Source organism: Cladophialophora bantiana (genome assembly GCF_000835475.1).
Source record: "Cladophialophora bantiana CBS 173.52 unplaced genomic scaffold supercont1.2, whole genome shotgun sequence".
NCBI classification, from domain to species: domain Eukaryota; kingdom Fungi; phylum Ascomycota; class Eurotiomycetes; order Chaetothyriales; family Herpotrichiellaceae; genus Cladophialophora; species Cladophialophora bantiana.
This window is the reverse complement of record NW_015971576.1, coordinates 2,176,558-2,193,117: the sequence shown is the minus strand read 5'-3', so window position 1 is coordinate 2,193,117 and position 16,560 is coordinate 2,176,558. Positions and strand designations below refer to the sequence as shown.

Here is a 16,560-nt window from a genome sequence, read left to right as displayed (position 1 = left end):
GTCAGCGTGGCTTCTCAACTCGAAGGAAATGATCATTGGCTTTGAGAAATCCGCCAATTGAATTCAAGATTTGAAAGAGACTCGGCAGACCGCCTGATAGTTTGCTCACCACGAGACCTACCTAACTACCTGTAGGAACTGTACATATATGGACGGAGTAACTACCAAATTAGTTCGCCAGGTACGAATCGGGTAGGAAAAGAAGGGCTAAATACTATCATATGCCTCTTCCTCCACCGTAAAAGCCAAGCACATTGGCATACCCAGTACGGTGAGGCACAAAGCACCTCGTCGCAATTGCGGAGACTTCCAGCGTCGCAGGCAACGCAAGAATTGGTGCAGCGAACTTTTTTTTGGCCGAGAGCCTCCCGTTTCCTTGTTCGGGCTGGATGGATTATGAAAAGATGTGACTCCCACCTTGACCTGCAAAAGATTTCTCTTGCCCAATTTCGGCACGTCCTCTCATTCAACGCTCCATCAACTTGTCAGTTGTGCAACGGCCAAAATGGTGGAAAAGGTCTACGTGACGTACAATGAGGTTTGTTCCAATTCTCCCCAGCGCAAACGGCATGCGAGCGTCTTCCAAAGCCAACCCTCTCCCGACCACGGACTCACGCCAGTGAACAGATCCACAAACTCTGCCAGACATCGGCCGAGAAGATCCTGAATGACTTCCAACCCAATCTCATGATTGCCATCGGCGGAGGCGGATACGTACCAGCGAGAATCCTGAGGTGGGCCACGATTTGGGGGATCGAGCGGAGGGAGGTGAGCACCAACTGACAGAATGAACCATTAGATCATTCCTCAAACGACCCGGTGCTCCTAATATTCCTATCCAGGCCATCGGCCTCTCGCTCTATGAACAACTCTCTGGGTCCGACCCTGTCGAAGCGCCCGGCACAAAAGTCACGCGGACGCAATGGCTGGATCTATCCTCACTTGAGATGAAGAACCTGATCGGCAAGAACGTCTTGATCGTCGACGAAGTTGACGATACCCGCACTACGCTCGAGTATGCAGTGAAGGAGTTGGAAAAGGACGTGGAAATCGCCAGACAACAACAAGGCAGATCCGAGAGGACAAAATTCTCAATCTTTGTACTGCACAACAAGGACAAGGAGAAGAAGGGCCAACTTCCAGAAGACATGCTCAATGAGAATCGGTATCTGGCGGCGGTCACCGTCCCTGATGTGTGGATCTGTTATCCCTGGGAGGCCACCGACATCGATGAGCACGACCAACTCGCCCAGAATTACGGCGTTAACTAGATCAAGCCGTTGGCAGGATCATCGGTTTCTGGCATAGAGTAGAGGGTATGTTGACACCCGCAAGGTAAATCTGTCGTGACCTCCGCGATGGAAATACATGCTCAATCCCAACGAATCTTCCTGGTGTCCAAACTTTTCCTTGCCTCATCCAGTTGTCCCATAAGTTCTGTGTAGGCTTCCTTTGTATCGTTGAATCGTAGAACGCCCAGGCCGAGTCGTCCTAGCAGATATGCGCCCAGAGTAACGAGGGCCCAACAGGGGAGAACTGGTATGATTTCCACCTGAATTTTGGTCGGCAGGATGGAAGGCACCGGTGAATCCTCGGTCAAGAGTGGAAGGGCAAGGAGGAGGTATGCCTGCAACAAACATTAAGAAATGCTCCCATGGGAAGCGGACCAGAAACACCTACTGAGGAAATCAACAATGCAAAGGAAATGGTTTGTGCAGCGCGTCCCATGGTTGGAAATCGTACAGGTTTGCACACGTGGTTGGTCTAGGGCGTCCTTCAGAAGAGCTCGAGAGGTTGACTTTGATGTCCACCGGTATACAGCTCCAACAATTCTAGGGTTGATGAGTTGTCCCCTGTAAATCTCAATATTGAAACGGATAGTCAGGAGTGAAGTGCACTTTGTCGCGTCTTGCGGTATGGCCCGCCGTAATATCTTGGCGTTCAGCCTTGTACGCAAGTCAATTGCAACGTCCAACCAACGACATCTCAGCCTTACCTTCTAGGTATTTCATTTCGCGCCTAAGAGTCACTGAAGGAGCCTTAAAGGTGCTAGCTGTTGGTACCTCCCGCTCTATCCAATGCATTGATCTTAGTGCTTGCTAGAGGCTCTCTTATTAACAGCAGGCAGAGTAGTTCTGGCTTCAGAGCTCAGGCGCAAAGTGTTCACCCAACAATAGGAACAGACGACCCTTCCGATCCCACGGGTACAATCGAATGCAGTATGGCAATCCCATCGCTTGGTGAGGCATGCTCCCGACTCGCAGATGCGCTAGAGCAACACTGGTCTAATGACCAGGTCTTGAATCGCAAGCATTCGGCCTTGATTTCAGCGTTAAGATCCTCGTCTGATCTAGAAGACGAAAAGTGCGGTGTCCTGACTCTTATGCCTGCTCTTGTCGGCCATGTGGATGAGGTAATCCAAATAGGACAGCCAGAAGAATTCAAGACTGCTGTCCTTTGCACACTTGCAGATTCGACGCGAGAAGGACCGTCGTGGCGGCTTCTATTTGGCCTTGAAGCTAAACCAAATAGCGCTGTCAACGACAACGAGATCAGAAGGGCATGCCCTCCCGACTGTATTCTCGAGATTGCAAGGCGAATTGTCTCTGCAACGACACAGGCGTCAACAACCGAACAATTGAGGTCTGCCCTCAGAATTATCGCCAATTGTTGCGCAGACAACAATATCAATCGGAACGTTATCATTCAACGCGATGGCATTGAAGCAATGCTAGAAATGGTTAGACAGGGGCGAGAATGCGACCTTGTAATCCCAACCCTCTATAACGTCTGCGTTGACTACGACGAGCCCGCGAAGAATGCGGCAGGGGAGCCATGGGTCTCACTCCAAGAGAAGACAGCGGACGGTGCAGAAGCAGGCTCGGGGCCGCCAGTCAATACCGCAGAGCAAAGGCTCGGCACGTTTTGGTTCCCTCCCGAGAGATTGACGTCTTTTCAGATTTTGCTCGAAGCCAAGGATTACAGAGATAGCCCTATAGCGACGGTGGCGGATCTGGTCGAAATGGCCAGCAGAGTTGCACTCTATGGCACCCAAAATTTCGTGCATAAGGTTGGTGGGCATGGGCTGGACGATTTAGTCGAAGTTGACACGATCGCCGACGTTGTTCGTTCATTGCTGACGTACGGCGTCGAGCTTGCGAAAGAGGATTTTGACTGCCGTGTCTCAATTTGTCAAGCCATCCTCAATGTCCTCTCACAGCCAGACACTCACTACATTGTCGGAGGAGACTTCCGCATGATCTGGAATCTGATTCACTTACCTTATACCATGAACGCCCTAGAAATCGAGATCGAGGCTGATGAAGATGAACGCGCACTAGCCACCTACCGAAAGGAGATCCTCAAGACGATCTACAGTGTATCGGCAACAGGAGCGTATGAAAAAATTTCCGGATCTCAATCACCGCTCATCCGCAATTGCATTGATGCCCTTGAAGTGGATAGGCCGCACGACCTCTTAGCCAGCATTTGCGTCCTCCTAGCTAATAGCGTCGTTTCCAAAGAACGCGCCCAGCAACTTATTCAGTCCTCACCCCGGAACGTCGCAAATTCCTTGTCCGGCCTGATCACCAAGACCCCTGGTTCAGCAGTCCTTCTTCCCGCTATCAGCTTGGCAACGCGGCTATCACTTTGTCCTGATGGCCAAGATGCGTTCCACCAAACCAACATGATCTCGGCAATATCACTACTGCTCACCTCACCTACGAGCCAAGTTGATTCCTCCAAACTCAAAATACAGTGTGACACGATCAGTCTCGTGAGGTTGATGATTAAGGGGCGTATGGAATATATCCATGATTTGGCATTTGACAGCGAAGCTTCGTCCCATGCTAATATCATGCACATGATGATTTCTATATTTGAAACGACAAGCCAAACAGAAACAAAGACCGAGATAGGAAGACTGTCAATTGAAATACTTCGGACGCTACTTTCGTCTACAAGGCAATCGACGCAGTCGGTTATTGAAGCTGAACAAGACGAAGAAGGTTGTATGGATCACAAAAAGGCCGAGTCAATCTTTCAATCCATCATTCCGTCTCAGACAAGGCCCTCGCCGTCAACCACGTCACCACCAAATCTGGCATCAAGAACCACAATTGCGGATACAATATCCTACATACTAACACAGTCTATAAGTCAGCCCAGCAATACAGGGCAACAGTCTTCACACCAATCCCATCTTCTTCCAGCCGAAGCCGAAGCATGGTTCGGTCTGGCCCTCCTCTCCACTTTTCCGTCGACACACGGCTCGATAAAAGCCGCACTTGCGCGACACAACTTTCACCTGTTGAAACGCCTTCGCAAGATCACCGCCACCAAGGACACCACCGCTTTGGATTCCGTTGGCCCTCACAACCTAGCGAAGAGAAACGATGGGATTAATATCGAGGAAGTAGCTGGGATCAGAAATGCGCCAGGAACAGTGAAGACGGCGACGGAGAAGTTGGATCCGAGGTATGAGAATATCAAAGTCCTCGTTGCGAGGCTGGTCCAGCCGCAACAATCTCAACCACAACTCCAGCTCCAGTCATTGTGCCTTGACTCGGAGAGCCCCGGTCCAACTGCAGCACAAGCGGGGACCGAAGCGGACAAACAGGTCCAAGAAGGCCTTGAGGCGGCTGCTGCCGAGATGGGTCTCTCGACTGGGTGTTGGTTTGACGGGTCTTTAGTTAGCAAATAGGTGGATAGCCATGAGGAGTTTACGAGCAGAGCTTTCTCCATCTCCTTCTTCGCCTCCTCACTTATACAAACGGCTAAAGATGCTGTCATAGATAATCTCAACCATCTAGAATCTCGACTCTAGGCTCCTTGTCGACGCAGCGCCTATATTAAAGAGAGCGACGCTGGAAACGATAGAGATGAGCGAGAAAGAGGTTGAGGACGGATATAATATGTATGTAGTTAGTCGAAATAAAGCAGTAAATATTGGACCGATATATACGAGTCGATTAATGGATTTCCATGCTCCCCGTTGCCCGATCATTCCTTTTTGCCTCTTCCACAGTTTGTGCGTATGTTGGTCCTTGGACTCGACTTTGGGCCTGTTCTGGACGTCACTCACTGACACTTGTTTCCACGAGCCCGTATTTGCTTGCGGGGACATGTACCCTCGTCACATCATCAGCGTCGTCGACAAATGATAACTAGACAAAGAGAAATATGGAGATGAAGAAGAAGAAAAAAAAAAGAACAACATAACCATCATTACTGAAGTCGTCAAGAGATCTGGAAACTTGTGTCCCACGTCCTCAAATGCCATACCCTGTGTAACCCCCGTCCCGGCTCCCAGAGACAAAGAGTTGTTGCCCCATCCGCACAGTGGGTTTTTGTAATACCCCTGCCGGCGTCGAGATCGGGACTTGGCTTGGGTGCTCCGGCGTCAGGCCTTGGGTGAGGGTGTTAGGTTGCTGGTGCATGGCCAGATTCTGTGCTTGTACTTGCATCTGCATAGGCATGCACAGTTGCGTCAGGCCATGTGTCTGATAGTCTTGCAATGGCTCTAGCCGTCCAACCGGAGGTGGCAGCGACGATGATTCCTCTGCTGCTCTTCGTTCCCGAGCTTTTTGGCAGTGCTTGCCTTGGTGCCTTGTAGCGAGTCAGCAACGACAAACTCCGGGACGCGATCTTTATTCAGAGGTCTGTGATAGGGACAAAGGGGAGCTTCTCAACACGGGCAAGATGCAGGTGTGATTGGCGATTTCCAAATGCGAGAGACTCGATAAAGCGGGAGACAGCAGACTCACCGGTCTCTCAAATCCGCCCGATTGAACTGTTTGTCACAGTCGCCACACCTGTAGTCTGCGTAGTGCTAGCAGAGCCCACAAATTAGCCTTGTAGCCCAATGTTTGCCCAAGCGCGATGTAAAGTCGTCGACCATGGTCATCTTACCGATTTGATGTGTCGGTTCAAGCAACCTGCAAACGCGTATTCCTTGTCGCATCCTTTTTTGGGACACTTGTTCTTCGGGCGGTTCTCATCGTGACACTTGAGGTGCCTTCGGTAGTTTGCCCTCTTGGAAAACACTTTGGAACAGCTTTGGCATACGTGCCGTCCTGCCTCGTGCATCTTCATGTGTATGGCGAGATTTTCTGCCCCAGGAAAGGTCTGATCACACCTCGAGCATTTGACCTGATCACTATGCTCCCGCATGTGTTCACGCAGAAGGGCTGGTTTGTCCAAGATCTTGTCAAACACAGGACAGTTGACGGGAGGAACCCTGACTCTTTTCTTCTTCAATCTCGGTTCTTCTGGTGGCGTGTGCCCAGTCTCTCCGGCAGGCGAATAATCCGATTGTGCGAGAAGTCCTGGTCGATGCAGCGAGTTAAGATGATGTACATTGTAGAGCTAGACAATACCAAATGCAGCAGTGCTAATGGAACAGTCTGAACCTTCAAGTAACTCAACTTACCTGGCATTAGCGTGGAGTAGTTGTGCCCTCCTGTCTCATCCCATCCTGCTGAAGGGCTCGCCTCAGAAGAGTAACAGGTCGTAGAGGTACACCTTGGAGACCAAGCAGCAAAGCTCGAAGCGGTGTGAGTGATGTGTGGCTGGGTTACTGCGTTCCGCAACGTTGTAGCTGGCACTGACCGATAGCACACCTGCCACGACTGGGAAAACACGCGTCCATCGCGGCTGTTCAAGGCACAGAAGCCATCAAGCCCATTGCTGTCGATACCGAATGCGGCTGCCGCACCCTGTTCCTGATCTGGAACGTATAGATCAGGATGGGAAGTCGATGGTCCTGAGTCAAAGCGAGGGCCAGCGCAGGAGGGATCGATGCATGATGGAACGAATGAAGGGAACATGTGATTGCCAAAAGATGGACCGAGCATATCCATGGCGAACAAACACGTCCACAAGAAGCCTCTGGAGCGGGATCCTAGCTTTGGCACATCCGCCGGGATGGCAGCCGTTTAAGATTGTATTCGACTTAATAACAACCAAGTGACTGCTCAGCTCCATGGAGCTCATGGCGACCCAACGCCAGCCTCTTGAGTCTCTATTATCCTGTCCTGCATTCCAAAGAGCCGACTGTATCGCTTGATCATCGGCATTGCGCCATGAGCATATGCTGCGGCCCAAGCAGCCGCCCAGGCATTCCCGGAGATTTCGGTCAGATTGCAACTCTCTATCTAGCGCAACGGCAATGGCAAGACCGATACGATAGGTTGGCCGATGCGAGAGAGGATTCAGCCGCGGGGCCGATTCTGAGCCATGCCCTTGCCACAGCTTGTCTTTCGAATGACGGCGGTGGAGCATTAGCTGCTTAGCCTTTTGACGCAACGACGGTTCGCCATTCAGCGGCGAGCAATTCTGGACACCATTGCGTGAGCCGAGCCCTCCCCGCCCGCGGAATTGTCGTAACAAAGGAGCTTATAAAGCTAGCCAGTCTCATGAAAGACAATTTTGATCGACGTGAAGGCATCTCCACACAACTAGCGCATGGTTTTATTGCATGTGTCAGGAGGTCAGTCCCTCTGCTGCCCAGCGACCATCGCCGTTAACCCATCGACTTGCTCACTCAACTTTTGAACCAAAGCAATCAATTCTGCATTGTCAGTTGTGCCGGCGTCCAAGGCAGACTTGGTGGTGGATCCGGCGGCCATGTCGGGCGTCACGGTGATAGATGTCTCATTAAGCGCTCGTCGCGTCGTCGGTGACTTGACAAAATCTCGGGCCCCCTCAAGACTGAGCCGGCCTGCACTTAGTGGACGGCTAGTGAAATGCGGTGCTCGAGAGAATGTAGGGTGGGAGCGAGAGATCATGGTCCTAGAGTTCTCGTACGCCCAAATCAGTGCCACAAAGGGTATGTGAGTGGCCTTTAGGACGAAGATCCTGATTCGACGAACTTCCTCGGAGGGTAAGACAAGTCGAAGCGGACGCAGCACAATCAGAGGGAATAGATTGAGCGGGGGCATGAAGTAAGTCAGCCGTCGGGAGGTGCTGCTCTCAAGTACGTAGATGGAGTATTGGAACAAGTACTCTTCTCTCGCATGAGCCATGACCTGGCACCAAAAGGCGAATTAGTGTTCGGCGCTTCTTTAGTCCGAGTCCGTGGCGCTTAATTGGGTCGATCGTTGGGTGGCCATGGCCGTGGCCGTGGCGACAAACCAGTACATAACCAGAACCACAGCCAACACTTACCTCTGTCAGGGAGTTAGATACCAATGATACCAGCGATGTGATGAGCAATATATTGGTCAGGCAAACAAAAATCAACCTGCGAAATTTGGGAGTCAGCCTTGAGTTCCGCCAAGCACCTCCGGGGACGTCTGCTATCGACACTGCCGAAACCGCAGAGCCCGCACCAAGATCTAAGTCTGTTGGGGGATGAAATGAGGCTGTGGCAGCTGTTGGAGAGGCAGTGTATGCATACATCAAAGTATATCCAAATAATGGCGAGATCTGAGCCGGTGGAGTCAGTCAATACCGCCATCCAGTGGTCGGCCGTTTGCATACCTTGACAGCCATGTCGAATCCAAGATAACTCGATCTGGTGGACTATTCAGTCATTGTTCAGAGAGGCAGTGCTATTTTCATACCCAAAGAACACCTTGATCAACATCCAAGACATTTCGTTGAGGGACATCCGATCTCTGGCCAACATCGTGAAGGTAGTCAAGAATCCTAGATATAGCACCACGATCACAGGCAGAAACTTGCAGAATGCTTTTGTCTGTGGTAGCCTCAGTGTATGCTCCAGCGTGACGGAAGGGGGTGCATACCATCTCCTTCAACACTGGAATCTTCGCCGCACATCGTCAGTTTGCCATCATCAAATGGAGGTACATGTCTTACCAGGCTTCCAAAGTATGGATTCAGGCTCATAACGGAAAATATCCTGCCCTTGTCAATATGTGTAATATGGCCACCCTCTTCGCCGATGCTCACCTTGGGACAAGAAACAAAGCCACCATGGACAAAATATCAAAGGCCACGTCGATGATATAGTCGCTTTTTCTGAGGAGGCCAACAATTCCTGAGTGAGCTGTCAGTTCCACCAGTGCCAGATGTGGGAGAAATCTCTAGACAGACGTGTAATCACAAATGCCGCACTAACACCGATGATCGCAATATCCCACAAACTCCAAAAGTCCGTCTGATAGAACATGAGGCCGGCATCTTTGATCTCGCCCAACTCATCATAGGCAAAGGCGGCGATCCAGATATATAACACTGTTTCTGTCGCTGTAATATGGCTCGGATCCCTCTCGACCAAAACAGCATAATAAAGCGCCAGAAACGAGAGGAAGAAGGTAATTTGAAACGCTTTTTGGTACTTGGGCACCCTCAGGCGGGTAAAGGGATCGGCCACACGCTTGTTGTACACTCGGGGTTTCTTGACGGCGTGCACCGAAAGACTCTCCCAAAAGATAACGTCGCCATTCCAAATGTCCTCGACGATCTTCTGGACAGGCTTTTGTGAGAGGAATTTCTTGGCGTCGGCGATGGCAGCGATTTCCAATGCGTTCATGCCCGCCATGGATTCATCTAGGCTGGCTCTCCGTGATGCATCGTCCTCGCCACCGAGGAACGTGCTTGATGTACCAGGCCCAGGGATGTGATCGAAGGAGGCGCGTTTGGGGGGCCGCAAAATCGCCCCGTGTTCGGCGGATTGGGCATGTATGAGGGGTGAAGTTTCGTCCGTGCGATCTTCGTCAACATAGCAATGGCAGCTCCTGACACCATTAGTGTTAGTAGGAGAGCCCGACGGGGGTGGTTGTGCGTTGTCATCTGATGCCTGGGGTAGTTCATAGAGAAGGTAATCGATCAGCTCTTTCTCCGACAAGAAGGTCAGAAACTGCCACGCCACAAGCTCACAGGCGAGGGCTCTGGACTCGTTCAGACCGCTGTCTGAGTCCTCATCAGCATTGGTGAAGAGATACCTCGCCGCCAGCAAAGCTGCAACGATGGCAGGATGGTGACAATCTCCGCTTAAATACGTGATGAGAGGTTTCAATGATTGGCCAGCGCTAGTGGTGCGAAGCTGTTCGTAAGTGTAGGCGGCATCGATGGCTTTGGCAATGTATGAGGACAATTTGAAGACGACGTCTGAAAAGCTCTCTCTCGGGTCGATGATGGGAACATCGTCTTGGCTCCAGGGCAGGTACTTGCTGGAGCGGGGCGTTTGAGGGTCGAGGTTTGCCATGGAGGCGTTTACGTAGCTTTTGAGATTAAAACGAAGGCCGCGAGTGCGCATCGAGATAGCAATGATCCTATCCGGTGAAGCTAGTCTGTGTCATGACGGGAGAAAGGCAGATATATAGCAAGCTTGGAGGTTGGGATATCGAGTTCGAAGGTCGTCATGGGGACTTCAGTCAATGAAGGCATGAATGAGGAGTTGATACAAACCGCGAAAGGCCATATGCTTTCCCGTATAAATACTACGGCGAATCATATCTGCACTGCTACGATTTCAACTGACGTCATCTATCGTTCCTCCGTCTGCGGCTCAGGAGTATTATTTACCTCAGACATTTGTCCATATTTCTACCACCAACACTCTAATAATCCCAGAGATGCCATCTAACGGCCACACTTGCTTTATAAATGTCTGTATGCCTGGCTTGGAGTCGATGGACTCCGCAGCCAGGAAGCCGCCATCTCTTTTATTATCTCAAACAGATACGCGGAAGTCCCTGTGTGTTTGGTGGCAGGCCCTCCCTGTCGCCTCGACGGAGATCAACGACCTCGTTCATGAAGAGAAAGGCCTCTGAGCCCTCTCACTCTTAGACGTGACAATTCTAATATAACCAAGCTGCAACCCATCTGTTCCAACTCTCCCATCGAATAGCTAGTCGATATCCTCACTCCAGCTCTCCTATTCCCTCTATTTCAACCACAATGTCGCTTCCAACCCCCTATGCCCCCAACACTACCCACACCGTACCTGCCCGCTCATCCGTGGCCGTCCCTCTGTCTCCCTCGCAGAAGCTGACCGTCACAAACACCCATGGCACCCAGGTGATCGACTTTTGGGCGTTCGAAGTCCCTCTCGGCGCTCCATCGAGTGCCGCCGCTACCAAACAGGAGTTGACGACCTATCTGTCCATGCCACACACGCGGGCCTCGCTGCTCAGCCTGAGCCCCATTGCGCCGTGCACACTGTCGACGAACCAGCGCACTCCAATCCTCAAGTTCATCAGTGACAGCTCGGGATGTATCCACGACACCCTGATCCCGGCGTGCGACATCCACCGATACCACCAGCTGGGGGTTGCCCAAGATCAATACCATGCCAATTGCTCCGACAATCTACGCATGGCCCTGTCTCGCGACACCCCGGGCTACACCCTCCCAGCGCCGTTCAAGACGCCGACATCGACCGTGCCAGACCCGCTGAACCTGTTCATGAACATCCCCGTCTCTCCTCTTCCCCAGCCGCTGCATGAGAGCAACAGTTCCGCCGGCGGGGCTTTGAGTTTCCAGCCGACGGTATGCGAGAAAGGAGGCCAAGTCGCATTCGAAGCACTGGTCGATTGCATTATCGTCATGAGCTGTTGTCCGCAGGATCTGGTGCCGGAGGTCAACGGCGGGGTGGTAAATGACTGTCACTTCGTTGTTGAGGGCTAGTTACTTGCGGAGCCCGGGGGTCTCGGCCGGCTGAAGTCAGGGATGACGGAGCACGACGACAACGCTTCATGATATGTAGTGGTGAACCTAATCAGGGCGGAGAGGTCATGTGCGGAGGCTGGGTTTTGATCCTGAATACTTGGCCCTTGGTTCCTCGGTGTTCTTGTTCCTGACAATAGCGGTAGGCGTATTGCTTTCCTTGTAGTACGTAGGTACGCAGGATATCCTGGATGAATAAATCAAAGGCTCTGATATTCTCCTACTATGCCAAAAAACAAAAGAGACTTTTATTTCAACGCTCGGATTCATCTTCGTGTGCCTCATATCATATCTGGCTTTCCTGCCTCCCATCCATCTATTAACAAGAACCCTGCTGCTCTCCTGTGCAAATTCGTCGAGTTGGTCGTCGAATTACTCAGCTGCAAATTCCCAATCTCACACCAATTGTTGATCGGCAGACAACTCAGATACCTGCACCATGAGCACGTGTCCCGGTACTTGTAGAAATTGTTCAGCAGCACGATAAATGCTACCAGGACCCCGATCAACGCTCCCAACCGAAACAGCCACCATGCCCACCACAACGGCTTTCGTCCTTTGAAGAACCCGACGGGCTGTTTGGCAAAGGCAGCCACATTAGCTGGCGCCGCGGTCGTAGTGGGCCCGGCTCTGGAGGCAACTGGGGAGGATGACGAATGAGCCAGCATTGGGTCCTTGGGGTTAGTGCTCAGATCTAGCTCTGAGCCGACATTTCGGTAGGAGCTCTTGTTGATGCTGGTAGACTCGCCAATGCGTTGACGGAGGATATTAGGAGAATGGAGAAGGCAGATTCCCGCTGCAAGACCCATCAGGAAGCCTCCAATGTGAGAGAAGTTGTCCAGGCCAGGCAACAGTCCGAGAACGAAAGAAATGATAATATCCACCATAATCCACATCAAGTCTTTGACAGGATGGCGCCGTTCATTCCAGCCGTATATCAAGTCCAGGAGAACCAAAGCGAGAATGCCGAAAAGACAGCCGGATGCTCCAGTCGATGCAATAGCCGTCGCCGCGAAATTCCCACCCAAGACAAAACCGAAGATGCCCGAGCTGAAATACACAATCGCAAATCGGATGCTGCCAATCGCCTTTTCCATTTCACGACCCATGGTGAGTTGCAAAAGCAAGTTGAATGCAATGTGAATGAGACCAGCATGCAGGAACATAGGAATGATGAACCGAAACCATTGATTCGGATGCTCGTTATCGAAGCCAGAAAACCCGCACAGAGCTTTGAGATCGCAGTGATTGCTTGGCGAATTTGGATCGGACGTAGTAGTATTAGGACATGGCCAAGTAGGAGGATCGGGACTGTCTTGAACACCGGGAGTAGTGCGCATACAAGGTACAAATCGGGCGCCCATATTAATCTGCACATAAGTCGACGGACCGATCATGGGATTAAACTGAGGTTTGATCATAATAGGGGATCCAGTGATAATCGCTGGTCTCGGTCAGCATTTCGCCCAGACCTCCTGGTCAGTTGCACTCACAATTCTTGATAATTTCAACTACAAAGACTGTGATCTGGACCAGACTCAGGGTATACACAACCCAGGGTATCTTGCCCTTGAAGAAATTTGCAAATGATCCCTCCATCTTCCTCCTCCCCTTCGAGTCTGGCAGCAATTGTGGGGAATTTGAGTCGGGAGAGGGCGGATATTGTGTGGACTGGTTCCGCCAGTCGGGCGCATCTTGATTCGTATTAATTCTTGATTGGTGTTTCAGAGGTATCGAGTCCGCGTGTACGGACTGTCTTGTAGGGTCGTGAGGTTCATAGAAATTAGACATAGGTCTCGCGCTATACGCTTGAGAGAGGCGTGACGGATCGAGGTTTGAGGCGCTGTTTTGGGGATTATAAGCGAAGGCGATATGCGAGATTGGTCTCTCATTTTGCGGTCGGGAAGACGGTGACGATTGAGCCATATAGGACTCTTGATAGTAGTCGTTGGCAGCCATGGTTTGTGTGGAGTTTTGTGTGTTTGTGTGAGAGTGAGAGGGTAAAAGAGTGGAATTGCTATGCCGCGGGAAGTGGAAGGAGAGCAAATGAGCGTTGGTTATTCACAGCTCAAGAGACTGGACGGGACTCTGCGAGGGTCGTAGATGAAGCCGAAGAGGCGAGATTGAGGCTAGATTCGAACCACCATCATTTCTGACGCGCTCTGGATGTAATGACGGAGGGTGCTCAACCCCAGCGATGTGATGAATGTAGCAACAGCGACAGACCCGGCCCTAATGGTTGGAACGTCGACAACCTGAGAAGCTTGACAAGTGGCCGAGAAGTGGATTGATTAGACCGCGGAAGGATGGAGAGAGGATGTGTCTCCTGGTGAAGAAGCAAGGAGCAGCTCTTCGGGCGGAAATTTGAGGCCGAGAAGGGATACGATGGATATATTACTTGAGCGAAACCGTCTCTCGTTTAGGGCGCGAGGGCGTTCAAAAGAGCGTGGTGTTTGCAAAGAAAGGTGGGAGGAGAACAAACGGCAAGTGAGTGAATCAAGGTCGCAGTTGAGGGATCTTGGGATGATGGATGATGCAGTGCCTGGGCGCACCCACGCACGACAACGTGGCTCAGAATAGGGCTTCGGCTGCACTGGTAGATGCTGGGAGAGAAACGATGGGCAGTGTTTAAGCGGAGAAAGGCTTAGGCGTGGAATTAGGTGTGTCTCAAGATGCAGGAACAGGCCTAGTCCAGCCTAGTCCAAGGAGCCACAGCCCGCACCAGCCCCAATCCAGGCCGTCACGCGGCCCTCGAGGGCGTGTGAGTGGCTGCTGGCCGACTGAAGTTCCTGTCCTTCAATCGGATCTAGGTACAGACCCTTGGTGCCTAGTACTTCCATTTGGGTGCTTCAAAAATAAGTCGACTCCACTGCCCCTGCTTCGCCTTACGCCCAACCTAGGTACAGACAAAGAGTGTCTGTGCCTGCATATCACGTAGATGTGTGAGAGAGCACTGGGGAGCGCAAGCAATGACGAGCTCGTACTTTCGGAAACGTATAAAGAATACAAAGACGAAGTACCGAGGACCGCATCCACGTGATGATTTCTCATTCAGATGAATAAGTCATTGGGAAATCAGACGCGATTTCTTTGTTGGACATTATATTAGTCTATTATAGTCTGTTGGTAACAATATCTCTTTTCCTGTTCATGGGGCTCGTGACGCCTGCAAACGGCTCAATGCGAGGCAATCTTCCAAAAAAAAATAAGCCAGACAATCGGAGAAACACCCAATTGAAGCAACATGGTGACTCTCACACAACAACAATATGTACGGCTCGTTGCCAACACGGTGCTCAAGCCCTGCTCTCGTGATTTTGCCCACACAAATATCCTACCCTCCTCTTTGCTCATATACAATCCGGACAAGGGGCCGGCTTATTCCATTTGGCTCTTTTCGGTTGTCATCAAACCAGAATACCGACCGTCGGGAGACAGAGATAAAGTAATTCCAAAGTGGTGTGTAGCGAACGCGTCGAATTCAGCCGCAGCCCAAATGTGAAGCATATCCTTCAACTGAGCAAGGAAGGGTAATGAGAGAATATCTCGAGGCGTGGAGTCGTTGAACGAAGCTCGAGCTAGAAGGACGCCCCTCGGGTTGAGTTTTTGAGGGTCCCGCATGTTGATCTCCGTTGAGATCGGCTCGATTCGATCGAGGGTCACCACGGGTCGAGGCGGAAGTAACTCGATTTATCGTCGGCGTTTCCCTCCGAGATATGCAGTCATCATGCAACCTTGCTCGCCGTCTTGTGTCCAACAGCCAGTGTCCACTTGGGCAGTGAGTGATGTTGCTGGATCAGCCGCTGTCATGAGCAAAGTTGCGGCGCGCTGGAAAAAGATCCAGTAATGTAGTATATTAACCGGCAAAGCGTGTTGACAATAAATGGCTGGAAACCCCAGAAAAGCGCGTAGAGCAGGGCAGTGAAAGCGATGAGGATGACCGAGTTGAAGACGAGTTTCTCGGCCGGGGTCATAACGTAGAGCCCGAAGGTGACTTCATATTGGTAATATCGCAGGCGCAGGTAATTTGACAGCTTGACCGGCATAGGGACCAGTGGCTTGCGGAGGGAGGAGTCGTGGGAGGAGGGAGAGCTGGAGGTGGCCAGGAGTTGGATGGCGGCCATGGCCATGGGGGAGGAGAAGTAGTTGGCCGAATTGGGAGGAGCCGAGTCGATAAAGAGAGGGAAGGGCTCGAGAGAATGGTGGAGGTCGGAGGTCATGGTGAGAAAGGAAGAGGAATCGAGAGAGAAACTGGGAGGCAGGTAGGGGGCGATGGATGGATGCGGTGGTGTGGCTTTGTACGAAGCAGCTCGCCTGTCGCAGTGCGTTTATTGAAGGTTCGAGCGTGGGCGCGACCGTGGTGACGGGGACCTGCTCCCGGAGGCACAGAGGATTGCCAGATGAGGAAGTGATAAAGCCAAGTCCAGCAGTGTGATTTGCTGCTGCAGCTGCTGAAATTATGGGACGAGAAGGTTATTGCTTAGATCGATGTGCAGACCCCAGGTCCCAGGATTGCCGTGAGGAATGTGGGTGTGGTGATTTTAACGAGGCTGGAAAGGGAGAAGTGAGCAGCTTGAGTGGGTGCGCGAAGGCGGGTGGATGGATTTGCTGACGGATCGCGGGACAGACACTTGTACTGCACTGGTCAGGACCTGGACACCTACGACAGCCTGGGGGAGGTGGACAGAGAAGGAAGCACCTATACAGAGGCAGAGAGATGTGAGGAGAAAGAGTGGTCAGTGGTTCTTCTATCTGATTTATTTGGGGCGATTGGGGGGAGCGTGATCACGATACACCCAGATTACCTCGTCCAGCCGTGGTTTCCAATGCTCATGCGCCAAAAAGAATACGAGCGGAAAAACAGATGCCAAAGACACAGCAAGACGCTGCTGGCCGGCATCATTCGGATTTGCGGGACTCGCT

The 16,560-nt window shown here is 51.6% G+C and overlaps 8 protein-coding genes across 8 annotated transcripts; 3 read left to right on the top strand and 5 right to left on the bottom strand.

The window, feature by feature from the left end:
- Positions 1-505: 505 nt before the first annotated feature.
- Z519_01806 (uncharacterized protein) lies at positions 506-1,271 on the top strand (the record flags this gene model as incomplete). Its single annotated transcript, XM_016759563.1, has 3 exons — positions 506-538; positions 628-734; positions 800-1,271. 3 exons carry the CDS (start codon positions 506-508, stop codon positions 1,269-1,271), a joined length of 612 nt encoding a protein of 203 aa, XP_016624891.1.
- Positions 1,272-1,372: 101 nt separating this feature from the next.
- Positions 1,373-1,728, bottom strand: Z519_01805 (uncharacterized protein; the record flags this gene model as incomplete). The annotated part of the gene is given in 2 exon segments (XM_016759562.1): positions 1,373-1,627; positions 1,639-1,728. 2 exon segments carry the CDS (start codon positions 1,726-1,728, stop codon positions 1,373-1,375), a joined length of 345 nt encoding a protein of 114 aa, XP_016624890.1.
- A 493-nt stretch (positions 1,729-2,221) lies between these two features.
- Positions 2,222-4,705, top strand: Z519_01804 (uncharacterized protein; the record flags this gene model as incomplete). Its single annotated transcript, XM_016759561.1, has 1 exon — positions 2,222-4,705. One exon carries the CDS (start codon positions 2,222-2,224, stop codon positions 4,703-4,705), a length of 2,484 nt encoding a protein of 827 aa, XP_016624889.1.
- A 568-nt stretch (positions 4,706-5,273) lies between these two features.
- Z519_01803 (uncharacterized protein) lies at positions 5,274-6,863 on the bottom strand (the record flags this gene model as incomplete). Its single annotated transcript, XM_016759560.1, has 4 exons — positions 5,274-5,610; positions 5,769-5,833; positions 5,914-6,329; positions 6,434-6,863. The coding sequence occupies 4 exons, from the start codon at positions 6,861-6,863 to the stop codon at positions 5,274-5,276; spliced, it is 1,248 nt and encodes a 415-aa protein (XP_016624888.1).
- A 630-nt stretch (positions 6,864-7,493) lies between these two features.
- Positions 7,494-10,174, bottom strand: Z519_01802 (uncharacterized protein; the record flags this gene model as incomplete). The annotated part of the gene is made up of 9 exons (XM_016759559.1): positions 7,494-8,030; positions 8,170-8,245; positions 8,402-8,430; positions 8,485-8,518; positions 8,568-8,701; positions 8,751-8,771; positions 8,824-8,866; positions 8,917-9,004; positions 9,061-10,174. The coding sequence occupies 9 exons, from the start codon at positions 10,172-10,174 to the stop codon at positions 7,494-7,496; spliced, it is 2,076 nt and encodes a 691-aa protein (XP_016624887.1).
- Positions 10,175-10,869: 695 nt separating this feature from the next.
- Z519_01801 (uncharacterized protein) lies at positions 10,870-11,598 on the top strand (the record flags this gene model as incomplete). The annotated part of the gene is made up of 1 exon (XM_016759558.1): positions 10,870-11,598. One exon carries the CDS (start codon positions 10,870-10,872, stop codon positions 11,596-11,598), a length of 729 nt encoding a protein of 242 aa, XP_016624886.1.
- A 320-nt stretch (positions 11,599-11,918) lies between these two features.
- Positions 11,919-13,596, bottom strand: Z519_01800 (uncharacterized protein; the record flags this gene model as incomplete). The annotated part of the gene is made up of 2 exons (XM_016759557.1): positions 11,919-13,081; positions 13,131-13,596. 2 exons carry the CDS (start codon positions 13,594-13,596, stop codon positions 11,919-11,921), a joined length of 1,629 nt encoding a protein of 542 aa, XP_016624885.1.
- A 1,847-nt stretch (positions 13,597-15,443) lies between these two features.
- Positions 15,444-15,857, bottom strand: Z519_01799 (uncharacterized protein; the record flags this gene model as incomplete). The annotated part of the gene is made up of 1 exon (XM_016759556.1): positions 15,444-15,857. The coding sequence occupies one exon, from the start codon at positions 15,855-15,857 to the stop codon at positions 15,444-15,446; it is 414 nt and encodes a 137-aa protein (XP_016624884.1).
- Positions 15,858-16,560: the final 703 nt, after the last annotated feature.